General features: G+C 37.8%; 1 protein-coding gene across 3 annotated transcripts in view; it reads right to left on the minus strand.

Annotated features, from left to right (window-relative positions):
- Positions 1 to 15,684, minus strand: part of Lama4 (laminin subunit alpha 4) — a 139,674-nt gene that overhangs the window by 46,097 nt on the left and 77,893 nt on the right. For all 3 annotated transcript variants that reach the window (XM_058574377.1, XM_046429937.2, XM_046429939.2), the window contains exons 12-14: positions 15,058 to 15,251; positions 7,886 to 8,002; positions 369 to 517 (exon numbers count right to left, since the gene is read on the minus strand). In XM_058574377.1, the coding sequence (XP_058430360.1) occupies positions 369 to 517; positions 7,886 to 8,002; positions 15,058 to 15,251 (460 nt within the window). The remainder of the gene's footprint in view (positions 1 to 368; positions 518 to 7,885; positions 8,003 to 15,057; positions 15,252 to 15,684) is intronic.

The following is a 15,684-nucleotide window of genomic DNA, read 5'->3' on the forward strand; positions in this document are numbered from 1 at the left end:
GCTATCTATGAAGTAGGTGATGACAGTAGAATTAGACATCATAAAGGGATCTGTTTTATTGTCCCTGACCAAAATGCCTTAGGTTGCTCTGTTAATAATTGTGGGACAGGTCCAAGTGCACCTCATCCAAGAACATAGTTCTGTGATCTGACAGATTTTCTAAAATTCAAAAAACTGTCTCACTAAAACAGTTTTGACAAATGATAACCGGCTCTCAGAGGGAATAATTAACAAATACATCAACAAATAAGCAAAGCCAGACCTAACCAATTAGCTAACATTGTATCCTAGTAACTCTAGCATGTGGAATTGAATAAAAATTTTCTTCAACCCATGTAGATAAGTGTGTTTCTAAAAGTAGATATTACCTGCTCAACTCATCAGCTTCCTGTTGAAGGTTCTGTGCATGATCAATAGCTTCTTGGACTAAATCATGACTGAGGTTACTTAGGTTAGATAGCTTTCCTTGTAGTTCGTTTCTGGCTCCATCTATTTCTGCATAAATTCCTGATGCATTCTAAAGAAAAAAATGAAAAATTAAGTGAATTGAATTTAGAAGAACTTAAACATTTTCTCCTCAAGGAACACCAAAAAATAATCTCTATTCTTCCTTATTATGAAGTTCAGTAAATTTCAAGTCTAAAATATTAGAAGTTGACGAATGGATAAAAAAAATGTGGCATTTATACACAATGGAGTATTACTCTGCATTAAAAAACGACAAAATCATAGAATTTACAGGAAAATGGATGGCATTAGAGCAGATTATGCTAAGTGAAGCTAGCCAATCCCTAAAAAACAAATGCCAAATGTCTTCTTTGATATAAGGAGAGTAACTAAGATCAGAGTAGGGACGAAGAGCAGGAGAAGAAGATTAACATTTAACAGGGATGAGAGGTGGGAGGGAAAGGGAGAGAGAAGGGAAATTGCATGGTAATGGAAGGAGACCCTCAGGGTTATACAGTGGAGGGGGTAGAGAGAGAGGAGGGGAGGGGAGGGGAGAGGTGGGGAGGGGGGAGGGTGGAGGATGGGAAAGGCAGCGGAGCACAACAGACACTAGTATGGCAATATGTAAATCAATGGATGTGTAACTGATGTGATTCTGCAATCTGTGTATGGGGTGAAGGTGGGAGTTCATAACCCACTTGAATCAAAGTGTGGAATATGATATGTCAAGAAATTTGTAATGTTTTGAACAACCCACAATAAAAAATTAAAAAAAAATAAAAAAAATATTAGAAGTTGGGATTTATCTATTTATTTTCTACTCCCTCTCCTCTCCTGATTGCTTTCTTATCATTCAGATATTGCCTGACATTTACTATCTAAAAATAAAATAAAACTAAACAAAACCTTCTGTTATCTGCATATCTCTTCATTACTATTCCACATTTCTATTCCCTCTATAGTCAAATCTTTCTCTCCAAAGAAAAAGTTGTTTATGCATTTTGTGTCTCTTTTTTCCTACTTTCTATTCAGTCTTTGACCTATTTCAGTCTGGTTTCTACCACATTACCCCATCAAAACAAAAGTTCACTTTATGACAGCCAAGTCACTAAATCCAATGGACAACATTTAGTCTCCTCTCACTTGACTTCTCAGCTTCATTTCCTATAGTTGACTACTCCTTTCTTGAAACTCACGTTGCGAGACAGTTTCCTTGATTTTCTGTATAACTCTAGATGTATAATCTCAGCTAAGGATCACACAGTTGTGTGAATGAATGTTCCTGAAAAATCTATGACTTCCAGCCATGTCTGGTCTCTCAATGATAAAAAGAGATTTCCCCCCACCTGTTTACCCACATAGCAATTCCAAACATTATCAGTATTGTAAATCAATAATACTTTCTTCCCTTACCCCTATCTGATTCTAAATAGGTAGCTCTCTTTACTTTTTTTATTTAGAAGACAGAAAATGTTAGTGGGGAATTCTTCTTCCACACTTGTGATGTTTCCTCCTTATGAAGGGGAGCTCAATTAGTGAAAGTCCAGACCTCTCTCCTTTTCCTCACTTTGCACCTGAGAGTGGGAGTGATTTTCTTGATTGGTAAATTTGAGAAGAATAACTGTACAGACTGGGCTCAACTCCATCCTCTTTATGGGAGCAAATTGCCTGCAAAAAATCTGAGTGTTCTACCATCTGAATGTTCTTTGGGCAGAAACCCAACCTGAGCTCAGCTGTGGCCTGACAGAGTGAGTAGAGCTGCCTGCTTCTGGCACTGAGTATCAGTGGCCCCACTTGGCTGAGACCTAAAGCCATTAAGGTGACATTCTTAATATCTGTATTTTCTACTTTAATTTTTGATTTATTTAGAACTTGCTAGAAAGGGGCATTTTCTACTGGTATCCTCCTCAGAGACTCTGACACCAAAAAACAGAAATTTCTTCAATTTTCTGCCACCATCCTTTAGCCCTTCTCTCCCAAATCTATACATAGATTCATAGCTATACCCACACATACTTACACCAAAACTCTTCTCTTATTTTATAGGAAAAAATATTCCTTTTCTGAATAAGGTATGTTCCTTCATTTTCCTTGTGACTGTTTTCTGTTCTTCTTGATCCCTAGCTGCTGGCTTTTCTCAGGTATAAACATGCTGAAGTTTCTCTCATTGAACTACAAACAAACAAAAATCTATTCCTTGACTCTAGATTCTCTTCTGGCTTCTTCTCTTGCTTTGATGAAGTACACACCACAAAAATAATCATTGCTAAGGTCCCCAGTGACTGAGCCCAAGGCCAGATCCATTCTGATACTTTCCCATCTTTATTGGATTTTTCTGATTTGTGACACTGTTGGTCACTGTCTTTGCCTTAAAATTCTCTTTGTAGCTTCTGTCACTCTGCTATCCCCTAACTCTTCTTTCTTGACCAGGAAAGAGACCTTTAAAGTTGGTGTTCCTCAGGGTTTGTCTCTTCAGTTCTTTCCTCTCCTCTGGGTAATCTGACTTTTCCCTCTAAGCCCAGTCTTTTAATCTTCTCTGCCATCTTGCAGGAAAGGTAATCTTTCTTTCTTTCTTTTTCTTATTTTTTTTAAAAAAATTTTTAGTTGTAGATGGACACAATACCTTTATTTTATTTATTTATTTTTATGTGGTGCTGAGGATCAAACCCAGTGCCTCACACATAGTAGGAAATGCTCTACCACTGAGCCACAACCCCAGCCCGAAAGGTGATCTTTCTACTATGTAAATCTGATGATGCTATCCTCCTTAGAATCAGCCAATCATTTTGCAGGTATAAGTCTAATTCCTGAGCATGGCTTCATCAAGTGACCCCTTCTCCCTCGCTCATGTTATTATTTTCCACTATTCCCACCCTACTATTTCCCACAGTCCAGCCTTGTCTGATCGTTGTTTTAATGATGCATTATTTTTTTCTAGTTGCTGTGTCTTTGCATGTATTTCCCTGTCTTGTTATACCTTTTCCTTCTTTTCTGCTCTACTTATCCTAAATTTAGTTCAAATTTTACTTCCTACATGTAGCCATCCCTAACTTCTCCAGGATGAGTTAATGTTACCACATATTTCTGTTACTCATGTGTCCCAGTACTGTAACCACTTTACATGGTTATTTCACCAGATTACACAATCCTAAGAGACAGGAACCAATTTCAACATATTATTGTATTTCTAGAATGTAGCACAATTACTAACATATAGGATTTATATTTTAGAGACTACATTAAGCTTCTAGCCATTTGGTTGATCATTTGGAGAACAATACTTTGAAAAAATAGTTCAAAATTGTATAAACAGAAAAAATACCCTGGTCATTTCACTTTTACTCATTTATTCATTTAATGAGTATCCACTGTGTTCCAGGTACTCTTTTAGGAGATAACATATATATGAACATAGTCTACCTTTAAGGAACCTGTGGAAGATGTAAATAATAAACAAGTGATCAAATAAATGGACGAACTAATTTCAGAAAGTAAAAGTGAATGAGGGTAAAGGGATCATTTGACTTAAATGGTAACAAGGATACTAGTCATGTGAAGATTTGGGGACAGCAGGTACAAAAGTTCTGAGGCAGGAACAAGCATGGTGTTCTTGAAAAATGAGAGGAGTCTGGTGGGCTGGAGTGTACTGAGCAAAGAAAGGAAGACTTGATATCAGAGAGGTTGGTGAGAGCCAGGCAGCTTACTTATGGCCTCATAAGCCATAGTAAAATGAGTATGTTTCTTACTCTAAGTACCAACAGAGGCTTTAATAGGAGAAATAATGTAATCTTATTGGTTTTAAAAGATTTTTCTGCTACCCCATCGAGAATGAGTATTGATGGATAAGAGTTCAGGCAAATGGATCAGTGAGGAGACTTTCGTGGCAGTTCACATTGGAGATGAGGAGATGTGGATGAAGGAGTAGCAGTAAAGATGAAGAAGTGGCCAGAGAGCAGGGTTCATTTTGGAGAGAGAAACAACAGGTCTTGCTGCAGTAGGAGTAAGGAGAAATGAGAAGTCAAGGAGTTTGGATTTGAGCAATTGGGTTGTGTCATTTACTGGGGGAGGAGCAATTTTTATTCAGAATATGTTAAATTAGATATGCTTACTATGCAATAGATGGAATTGTGGTTCATGATACGCCACATTGAATTTTGACTTGGAAATGTCAAATAAGCATTTAGACACAGGAGTTTGGAGTTCAGTGAAGGTGTTAGTCATACAGGTGTAAACTGTGGAATCGTTATAGTGTACAATTATACTTTAAAGTCATGGGATTCAATGAAGTCAAACAGGGAGAGAATATAGGTAGAAAAGAGGGCTCAAGACTGATTACTGAGCCATTCATTGTCCAGACCAGGGATCAACATGGCCTAGTACAAAGGACAGCTCACAGTCTGTTTTTACAGTCTCAAGCTAAGAATATATTTTACATTTTTGAAGGGTTTAAAAAAAACAAAGCAAAATAAAACAAACAAACACAAAACTCCAAAAGGATAAGGGTCACCAGCTGTATTTGACCAGCACAGCCTAAAATATTTGCCATGCAAAGGGTGTACAGAATGTTCTCAGGGATTGGGGTACTATCTGGAGTGGGTTGAGTGGAGAGTGGGGATCTGAGAGGTGGAAACAGCAAATTGAATGACTCTTGAGAGATTGAGCTATGAAGCTGAGTAGAATAATGAGGCAGAGGTTAGATGGGATGTAAATGTTTTAAAAAATATATTTTTTTCAAAAGCTGCTCATTGTTTTTTAAAGGACAGGAGATTCTAGAACAAGGTTGTGTGAGTAATGATTCAGTAGAGTAAGATTTGGATGATACAGAAGGCATGATTTCAGGAGTGAAGCTCTTCAATCCTGTCTTCAACATAAGGAGGAATGGGATTCCCAGCACAGGTAGAGGGATTACATGGGAAAAAGGGATACTCATTTGGAAGTGGGAGGTAGAAGTGTGGATACAGACAGAGGGACTGGCAAAGTTAGGGAGGAGAGATGAGGGTAGTTCTCTTCTGTTTGTTTCTAATTTTTGCAGTGAAGCATGAAGCAAAGTAACCATCCAGAACTGATAGAAGGGGAGGGGGTCTTCTACTAGCCACATTCATCTGGTGCAGCCATGAGGCTGGGGATACTTGGTATTATTGGAGATATAGGGTTAGCATTCTCAGGTGAATTCAGCACCATGGGGGCAGGTGGATATGTAAGTTAAAGGTATTTTTAAAGAATTACTATATTGTAATTTTAGCTGCTCAAGGAGATGAAAGGGGTAAGGTATATGAGGTGAGGTGGTTTTATTGCCAAAGAATTATTGGCTTGAGTATTCCAGGGTAAGTGAGATAAGAGATGGTATTTAGGGAGATAGGGGCTTGAACCTGAGATTTGGGAGGAGGAATTGATAACAAGATCTAGGTGTGGTCACAGGAGGAATAGCAGATGTAGACTGGAGGAAAAGCTCATTGGAAAGAAGCTCAAGGAACTGGAGGTCAGAGTTGGTGGGCTCATACATAGGGATTTTGATGTCACCAAGGATAGTGAGGGGAGTTGGGACAGAGTAGAAGAGAGGGAACTTGGTGCTTAAATAGTCAAAAGAATGAGACTAGATCAGATGATTTTAATCTGATATCCTTTCAATGACAATAATAATGAATTAGAGTAATTTCATGATAGTTTGTTTTGCAGCATTTTATTGGAAAATTTCTACTTTTAGAGAGTGTGGCTTTTATTGCTAGCTTTATCAATGTACAACTTTTTGAGTAAAGAGTGAATAGAATGAATCTAGATCAGCACTTTAATAGCCTCTCTGCAATGATATCTGTGCTATCAAATATACTAGCCACTACTTAGGACTTGAAATGTGGCTAAATCAACTGAAGAATCAAATTTCTAATTTTACTTAATCTTAAGTAATTTAAATTTAAAGTAGTCATCTCTAGCCAGTAGTAACAGTATAGCATAAGAAACTTGAAAACATTATCACCTGATCTTATTTTTATAATGCCTGCCAACTTGATAGATTTGAATATAATTTTGTTATTCTTTTGTGATTCTGAGTCCCTGTTGCAACCTGCTACAAAAACAACCCAGTGGAACTCCTGCGCCTAATAGAAGAAAAGTAGGCCCAAATCTTCATCATGTCAGATTAGGCCCCTACTTCCTTAATAAGACTCTTAAAGCATAAAAAATAAAATCAAGAATCAATAGTGACACGGATTCAAACAGAAAAGCTTCTTCTCAGCAAAAGAAACAATCAGTTAGGTGAATAGAGAGCCTACAGAATGGAAGCAAATTTTTACCACATACACATCAGATAGAGCACTAATCTCCAGGATATATAAAGAACTCAAAAAACTTAACACTAAAATAATCAATTAATGGACCAAGGAACTGAACAGACACTTCACAGAAGAAGATATACAATTACTCAATAAATATATGTAAAAATGTTCAACATCTCTAGCAATTGGAGAATGCAAATCAAAACTACTCTAGGAGCTGGGGTTGTGGCTCATCAGTAGAGCACTCACCTAGAATGTGCAAGGTGCTGGGTTCAATCCTCAGCACCACATAAAAATAAATAAATAAAATAAAGGTATTACAAAAAAAAAAAAAGCTACTCTAAGATTTCATCTCAGTCCAGTTAGAATGGCAGCTATTAAGAATACAAACAACAATAAGTGTTGGTGAGAATGTGGGGAAAAGGCACTCTCATACATTGTCGGTGGAACTGCAAATCAGTGCAACCAATATGGAAAGCAGTATGGAGATTCCTTGGAAAACTTGGAATGGAACTGCCATTTGACTCAGCTATCCCACTCCTCGGTTTATACCCAAAGGACTTAAAAACAGCACAAACTACAGTGATGCAGCTACATCAATGTTTATAGCAGCACAATTCACAATTGCTAAACTGTGGAATCAACCTAGATGCCCTTCAATAGATGAATGAATAAGAAATTGTGTTTTATATATATATACACAATGGAATATTAATCAACATTAAAAGAGAATAAAATCATGGCATTTGCAGTTAAATGGATGGAGTTGTAGAATATCATGCTAAGTGAAGTAAGCCAATCCCAAAAAACCAAAGGCCGATTGTTTTCTCTGATAGGTGAATGCTGATCCATAATGGCGGGGGTGGAGGGGATCATGGGAGGAATGGAGGAACTCTGGTTAGGGCAAAGAGGAGGGAAAGGGAAAGGAGCAGGCACGGGGGCAGGAAAGACTTTGGAATGAGATGGGCATCATTACCTTAAGTACATGTATGAAGATACGAATGGTGTGACTCTATTTTGTGTATAACCAGAGACATGAAAAATTGTGCCCCATTTTTTTGTACTATGAATTGAAATGCATTCTGCTGTCATGTACAGCAAATTAGAACAAATAAATAAATTAATTAATTAAAAAATAACTCTGAACAAGTTGCTCATGTTCTTACCTTTATTATATCGTCAAGTTCCACAAGAGTCAGACGAGGTGTCATCAGAGAATCTGCAGATGCGCCCAGAGAAGTGTTCACCACTTCCATCTGTTCTCTCACTCTCTCATATTGTCTCTGGAGTAAGGAAAAAGAAGGAAGAGAGGTAGAGAATGTGTCTTTAGAGAAAGCATCCTGGAGAGTAGTTAATGTTAACTGGGTTTATGTACTAACCCCATAACGTAATTGCTGTGCACCTTTGGGGAGTATGTTACTTATCTGATACTAATTTGTCTCATTTATAAGGGGGATAACAAAGTATGCACTTTGGGAGATTGAAGTTATTAGTTGTAATTATGATTGGTTATAATTATCACTTATAACATCATCATCTCCAAAGAGTTGACATTTGACTCTTTTCTCCATTATATAAAGTGGGATGATAGGTACAGGATGGAGCATAGGCTCTATATTTGCTTATATAACTGGAAAATGATTTTATTTAAAAAACATATAATGTGCCAACTTTGGGCCTGGTAGAAATAGTAGAAATAGGCCATTCGGACAGAAACAAAGTATATATAATATGATCCTAAAATCCTTTAAAAAAATTAAAATAACCCTATTAGCAAAGCTTAAAATTGTGATCTTCATGCCTCTCTGAGTTCTTTGTGTTTGAGGCTTACATTTTTTGAGAAGGGAAATTGCTAATACATTTTCTGATAAATGTCTAATTTCTACCTTCACGTTTGGGTTCTAGAGGCAGGCAGGTTGTGATTCTGAAGAAATATGGAGCTTTAAATGAATTCAGAGTCTGAAAGCAACACAAAATAATCTTTAAGATGGAAAAGTAAAAGATTCATTTTACAATTTGAGGAAAATGTGAGTTGAAGTTACTTTAGAAATAGTAATTTAAATTAGATTTGAAATATATGTGATGGTATACCCTAGGCTATCATAGAAGTAGTTATAGAGCTAGACATAGAAGGAAATACTTTAAAACTTTCTAAGTTTGTCTTAGTGTCCTTTCTTACTCCCTACAGTCTTTCTCAATTTAATGAAAAGAAAGAATGGGGTCCAACTTCTCCAGATACATTGCTGCAGGGGTAAATGGAGGTACAGAAACAGAAAAGAATCGTACTTGAACTTCCTCTTAATGCAAGGACTTTAAAAACAATGTCCCCTCAATATCCATCACGCTTAATTCAGTGTGATTGTCTGGGGCCAGTTATTACCTCTATAAGGAGAGGTCATTATATGGTCCTCATTAAATCAATAGTGTAAAGTATGTGTGTGTAAAGGAAGGGAGGAGAAAAAAATTGACAATAATTAGCTCTCACAGGGCTATTTTCCTTTTATTGGTTCTGAACTGCGACACCTTCTGTAAGGAGTGTCTGTAAGAGAACACTCCTAATACTGAAATCAAAGCTGAACTTCAAAGCAGTGTGCTACCAACACTGCATGGTAAGCTTATATGTAGTAGTTGGAAAATGATATGCTTTAAGCTAAAGACTTTTCCTACTTACTGTATGTAGCATTAGACAGAAATCAAATTAGCTTTTAATAAAGATTTTCTTCCCATAGAAAGATGGTCAACCCGAACAAAAGAAAGTTTTGAAGACTAATAATTATGAAAATAACACAACTAATGCTATCCAGCATACATCAGTATTCATTTCATATTTGCAAAAGGAAAGAAAAAAATTCCTGATCTAAATATTTAGAAATAGTCCTGGTAAAGTAGAGCTTTGGTTTATGAGAATTCCTGAGCAGTGCCTTTTAAAGAGTATTTTACCTACTTCAAAATCTGATCCTCATCTTATACTCATCTGATAAATAATTTTATCATTCTTTTGGGTTAGGAGTAGAATGACAAAATAAATAATGTAATTATTTGTTGTGTGGTTACTATTTGCACACATCAATGTTGAATCCATGTGGGTGTTTTTGGTTTTGTATAAAGTCTGACATTTTGATGTCATTCTTTTCTGACTCACGCCTCATGTTTAATGGTACAATGTGAAATTAAAACAAATCACTTCTGTAATCTGATTGCTCCGTGCCCTTTTCATTTATTTGTTCATCAACAGATGTAACAAATGCAAGACATCCTGCTAGGTGACAGGAAGATGTAATTTGTGCAAAGTAGGAGGATGCCCTTTGGATGCTTACAATCTAGTAAGGTTAGACTAGATGCACAATATAAACACACACACACACACACACACACACACGACACAAACATAGAAGCTATATGTCAAGTGCAATGAAGCTTGGTGATCATCATAAGGTTGTATCAATGAAGAGGATGGAGGGACTCCTACTGGTGGTCAAGTGCTTAACCTAGGAGGAGGACTACCTGAACTTTTCTACCAATATGACACAGATAAACAAGTGAACATCTTTTTGATGGTGTGTGTGTGTGTGTGTGTGTGTGTGTGTGTATGCATGTATGTTGCCTAGTTTTCACTGATTTCTCAAAAGGAGTTTCACTGCAATAATGTGAGAACTGTTGGACTCTAGTAAGAAGGTGACGCACTCTGCAGAGGGAGCCTTTTAAAGACTAGGCTTAGATCATTTCCATTCAGTCTTGGCCCTCCTTCCTCTTTCTAGCCTTTGCAGTTGGCATTAGCCAAAGTTCCACCCTTTTTGCCTTCATCCCCCCACTCTATGACTTTACTCCAACCTACCACTTCAGTCCTTGAAAGCAATCTGTGGTCCATACCTGTACTCATAACTGAGCCCACAGCACAACTTTCACATTGGAATATTTCCAAATGGAATGATGTGAGCAAAGGACACAATATGAGCAAAAGAAACAAGAAGAAAACCCATACAATCTCCAGCAGCATTGTGGGGGAGTCAAGAAACACCCCTGGAACATAGGTGGGCTCAGATCTTGGCTGGCTGGATGATTTACCATCTTAGGTAGGAAGCAATTGAAGGGTTTTGATGGAGTTTTATCACATAGCTTCCATACAACTGTAGACACGCCTTGAAATGTGATCTAGCAGTAACCTGAAGATGACAGCAGGCAGGAGGCAACCCAAAAGGTCCACAAGTGAGGTGTAGTGGGCTGGAGTGATCACTGCTCATAGAATCATTGAGGGAAGCTGACCTACAGCCTGGGGACTTGAATGGGAGAACAGATGCCTCAATAGGAATGGAAAAATTAGAAATGAGCAAGTGGAAGAGAAAGTGTTGACAGAGCCAGGCCTCATGATGCACTTATGGGATCCCAGTGATTGGGGATGCTGAAGCAGGAGGATCACAAGTTTGAGGCTGTCCTCAGCAACTAAGTGAGGCCCTGAACAACTTAGCAAGATGCAAGATCCTGGTTCAAAATTAAAAAAAAAAAAATTAAAAGGGCTGGTGAAGTGACTCAGTGGTTATGTGTCCCTGGGTTTAATCCCTGATACAAAAAAAAAAAAATTGTCAATAGAGTTTTTAGTGGATAATAGCAGGGCATAGCCATGTAGGTGGCTATTCCTCAAACACCAATATGTAAGTTGTGCTATGGGCTCAGTTATGAGTACAGATATGGACCACAAATTGCTTTCAAAGACTGAAGTGGTGGGTTGGGGTAAAGTTAAAAGAGGAGAAGGGATGAGGGCAAATTGGATGGAGCATTGGCTAATGCCAACTGCAAAGAAGGAGGACCAAGACAGAGAGGGGCATAGAAATGCCTCCTTGCATTGCTGTTCTCTTCCTGAAATCCTGCTCAGGCTGTTCATTTGTACCAGTGGAAGAATTTGTTTAGCAAAGCTAAAATGAGGACTACCATCTGTTTGAATCACGAAAATGCCAAATTCCTGGTATCCACATGCGTAGTTTTTTTCCTTTAATTGTGCATAAGAAAAGTTTAATTAAAAGCTATTTTGGCATCTATTTACTTTTAGAACTGAAGCCTTTTCATATGGGTAACACTATCCACTCATTGCTTATTACAATTACAAAGTCCAGTGTGCCCAGATGCACACACTGATATTTACCAGCCACTAGTAAATCAGTTGTTCTATGCTATGTATGTATTTTGCGTCTCAGTTCATGTGCATTACTATTCCGTGTTAAAAAAGGACTTTTGACAACATAATCCAGTCCTAAAAATAAATACATAGAAGACTGAACAATTAACACATAATATACTTGCGTGTGTTCTCTAGCATGGTTCTATATAGAAGACAAAGCACTTTGCTGAGATTAATGACTTGCAATCTGAAGTGTGAACAACATATAGTTTATCAGTACTAGTAATAATAGGTATCCTTTATTTTTCTTCTAATAAAACCATACTTCCTGGGGCTAAGAGACAGTTCTAGCATGTCTGAGGTCTCCTATGGGCCATTGCTTATTCTTGTTCAATAGGGACTGGCCTGGGTTGGCAGGGCTACTTCTTCCTTTAGGGCTCTTAGTATTGAACATGGTGTGGGGTCTTCATCAGTGAACCCCTGGAATTGTTGCATGAGTTTATAGTGTTTTTCTTATTTTATGTAAATGCTCTGAATCCTTTCTTTGGAATAGGATGGTAGTGTCCTAAAGGTTAGAGAGATGGGTTTAAATCTCTCCAGAATCACTTATTACTTAGAGCTGAAAATAGATTTCTAATAAATTTGGGCACAATTTGTCAAGGTGACAGTGTTTTACAAATGGAAAATCCTTATATGTTTTCATTAAAGCAACAAATGTTGATTTACTGTTCTTTGTCCTAGGCATTATGATAGATGCTTTAGGACTCAAAGATGAAGAACATATATTACCTAGTATCTTCCCCCAGTTTAATGGGGAAGACAGAGATCCATCTGCAGATAATCACTATACAGAAACAGAACTACACACAAGGCATAATGAGATTGGATTATGGGATAGGCCTGCTGGAGTAGGTGATACTGGGGGAATAATGAAAAAATGAGTGGGTTGCCCAGGTGAAGAGAAAAGAAAAAGAGGTCTCCAGTTAGGTGTAGTGGTGCATGCACACCTGTAATCTGAGTGACTTGGGAAACTGAGGCAAGAGAATAGCAAGTTCAAGGCCAGTTTGAGCAAGTTAGTGAGATCCTGTCTCAAACATAAAAAATGAAAATAAATATGCCTGGGGTTCTACATCAGTGGAACAGCACTTGTTCTGCTAGGCCCTGGGTTCAGTTGCTATTCCACCTACCCACAACAAAGATTTCCATTCCAGGCAGGAGGGATTATGAGTGGTTTGCTTCTGCCTGAATGGGTATGGGTGAGGCAGGAGCAGCAAGAGACTGAAGAGTCTGGGAGGGGCAGATCGAAAAAAGTCTTGCATGCTGCATGAAAGATCATAGACTGTCCTGTAGAAAAGTGTCTTTCAAATGTTGTTAGCCATGACACAGACTAAAAAATGTGTTACAAACCAACACATAAGCAAAAATGTGGTGAAACCATACTATATATGTTGTACTTTGATATTTTCTATCCTATTTCACTTTCTTTTCTTTTTATGTTCTTTTTAAAAATGACAGTTACAATAATTCAACTTATTTTATAACCCACCAAATGATTCAAAAGCTTTATTATTGAAAGCACTGTTAACTGTGGCAAGGAGAAAATGAGAGTCGATCTCAGACCTGTGGTTTAGACAGGCCACTCTGGCAGGTTAGGGAGATTGCTTGGAAGGAGGAAGAATGAAGGGGAGGATGAAACTTTTGGTTGAGGAGTGATGAAGGCCAGAGAAACTGTAGAGGGATGGAAAACCGAGAAGAGATAAGACCAGTCGTGGTGGCACATGCCTGTAATCCTAGTGACTGGGGAGGCTAAGGCAGAAGAATCACAAGTTTGAGATGAGCCTCAGCAACTTATCAAGGCCTTCAACAATTTAGTGAGACTCTGTCTTGAAATTTAAAAATAAATAAATAAAAAGGACTGGGAGTATGACTCAGGTAAAGTGCCCCTGGGTTTAATCCCTAGTACCAAAAACAAAAACAAAAACTCAAAAAATAAAACCCCATTTTCTTTTTCAGATAATAAAATTGGGAGGATTCTGTTCTTGCATGGATGTGGAAGGGGAAAGAGAGAAACTTAGAGGAAAAGATGAATGACTGCCTTAAAACAATTTTTTTTTGTGTGTTATACATATACTTTTATTATGCAAAAATAATCATGTATTCACTTAACAAAGAGTGCTATGCTGACCATTATTATTCTAAAAAGTATTGGATAATAGTTCACTCCTATTAGAACACAATGGTGGTGAGTATAACTTACTTTTTTGTTTTAAGAGAGAGAGAGAGAGAATTTTTAATATTTATTTTTTAGTTATCGGCGGACACAACATCTTTGTTTGTATGTGGTGCTGAGGATCGAACCCGGGCCGCAAGCATGCCAGGCGAATGCACTATCGCTTGAGCCACATCCCCAGCCCATAACTTACTTTTATTAGGGAAATTTTGTAGCAACTTACCAAGGGGCAGAGATGACTGAATATCAGGGAAGAGAACTGATTTATCAGCAGTAAAATTATATTACTGAACTGATGAGTTTGCTCATAGCTGTTTTCTATTTGTCCACATTGATTTCTCAGGCTAACAGTCACAAATGTGAACATATTTGCATGTGTCATTCCTATTAGAAGATGACCTTTTTCTATGGTGGTGGTTGTGAGTATGTGTTAGAGTGGACATGGGACCACCAGTTCTCAGCCCTCTCATTGTGGGTATCCCAAGGGATGGTCATCTCTGCAACCTATGGCAGTGTCTGGAACTTTTCTCACCTCTGTATTTGCATGGCCTTGGCTTGAATTAGTGTCCCGATCTCTGCAGCTGCTGACCAGCCAGGCTCTGAGATTTGCTTGTCATGTCTTTCCAAAAATAACGTAGCATGTGTAATGTGCCTTTCCAAAAATCACACATAGTACTGCTCTCAATATTAAAAGTTATACATCAGAATAGTGCACTGCTTACCACTCACAAGAACAACACATCCACAACCATGGACACAACTACCTGAACAACCACATTCTTAGCAAAACAAGAACAAAGCAATAATCATAGCTTCATTGATTTTAGGTACACACACTTATATTAGTAATTTATAGTAGCAAAAATGTGCCCATATTTAAAAATATGAATATTTAGATATATCAAGTTTTAATAAATTTACATCACCTGTCCCTTCTTGGTGTCACTTCGTGTTGCCTATGCCTGACACACATTTACATTTACTGTCCACTGTACCTTGTGGTCTCGCTGCTTGGCTGCCATGGCCCTGTTCATGTCTTCAGCATCCCTGACATTGTCAAGGGCCTGGTCAAGTGATTCCTGGAGGTCTGATAATTTAGCATTGTAGTCATCCAGCTGCTCCAGGACGACAGGAAACAGAGAGCGAGTGTCATTATGCAGTCTTTGCCAGTTCTCAGCCTGGGTCAGCACTGGAAAGAAATGGAGACAGAAACTCAATCAGATCTTCTCCTGTCTCCTCCCATTCTTCCAGAATTTAATAAAGTTGCAAAATTTTCTGGCTGTGGCTTCTTCAGTGATTGAGATTGCAGTGGACGTTCACAAAAATAGCCTTACATATTACATTTGTAGTACAAATTCTATTTCTTTTTTTTTTCTTTTGGATTTGGGAGTCCCTGGACAACAGTTAGTAAAAGAAGACTTTGATTATTTTTACCATACAGGTTGTTTTATGTGGAAACCATGTCATTATGCTCCACATACTGTTACTCACATTAGTAATAATTTTATCCTATAATGGGGACTTGGATACACTATAGTTTTTACTATTTAAAGTAACCAACATTATCTTGGCAGTGCTAAGGTAAAAGGTTATGATATTCATAACTATTCATTTTCTGTATT

This window comes from Marmota monax, unplaced genomic scaffold, assembly GCF_021218885.2.
Source record: "Marmota monax isolate L192 unplaced genomic scaffold, Marmota_monax_Labrador192_F-V1.1 WCK01_AAM20220418_F8-fsc00276, whole genome shotgun sequence".
Lineage (NCBI taxonomy): Eukaryota > Metazoa > Chordata > Mammalia > Rodentia > Sciuridae > Marmota > Marmota monax.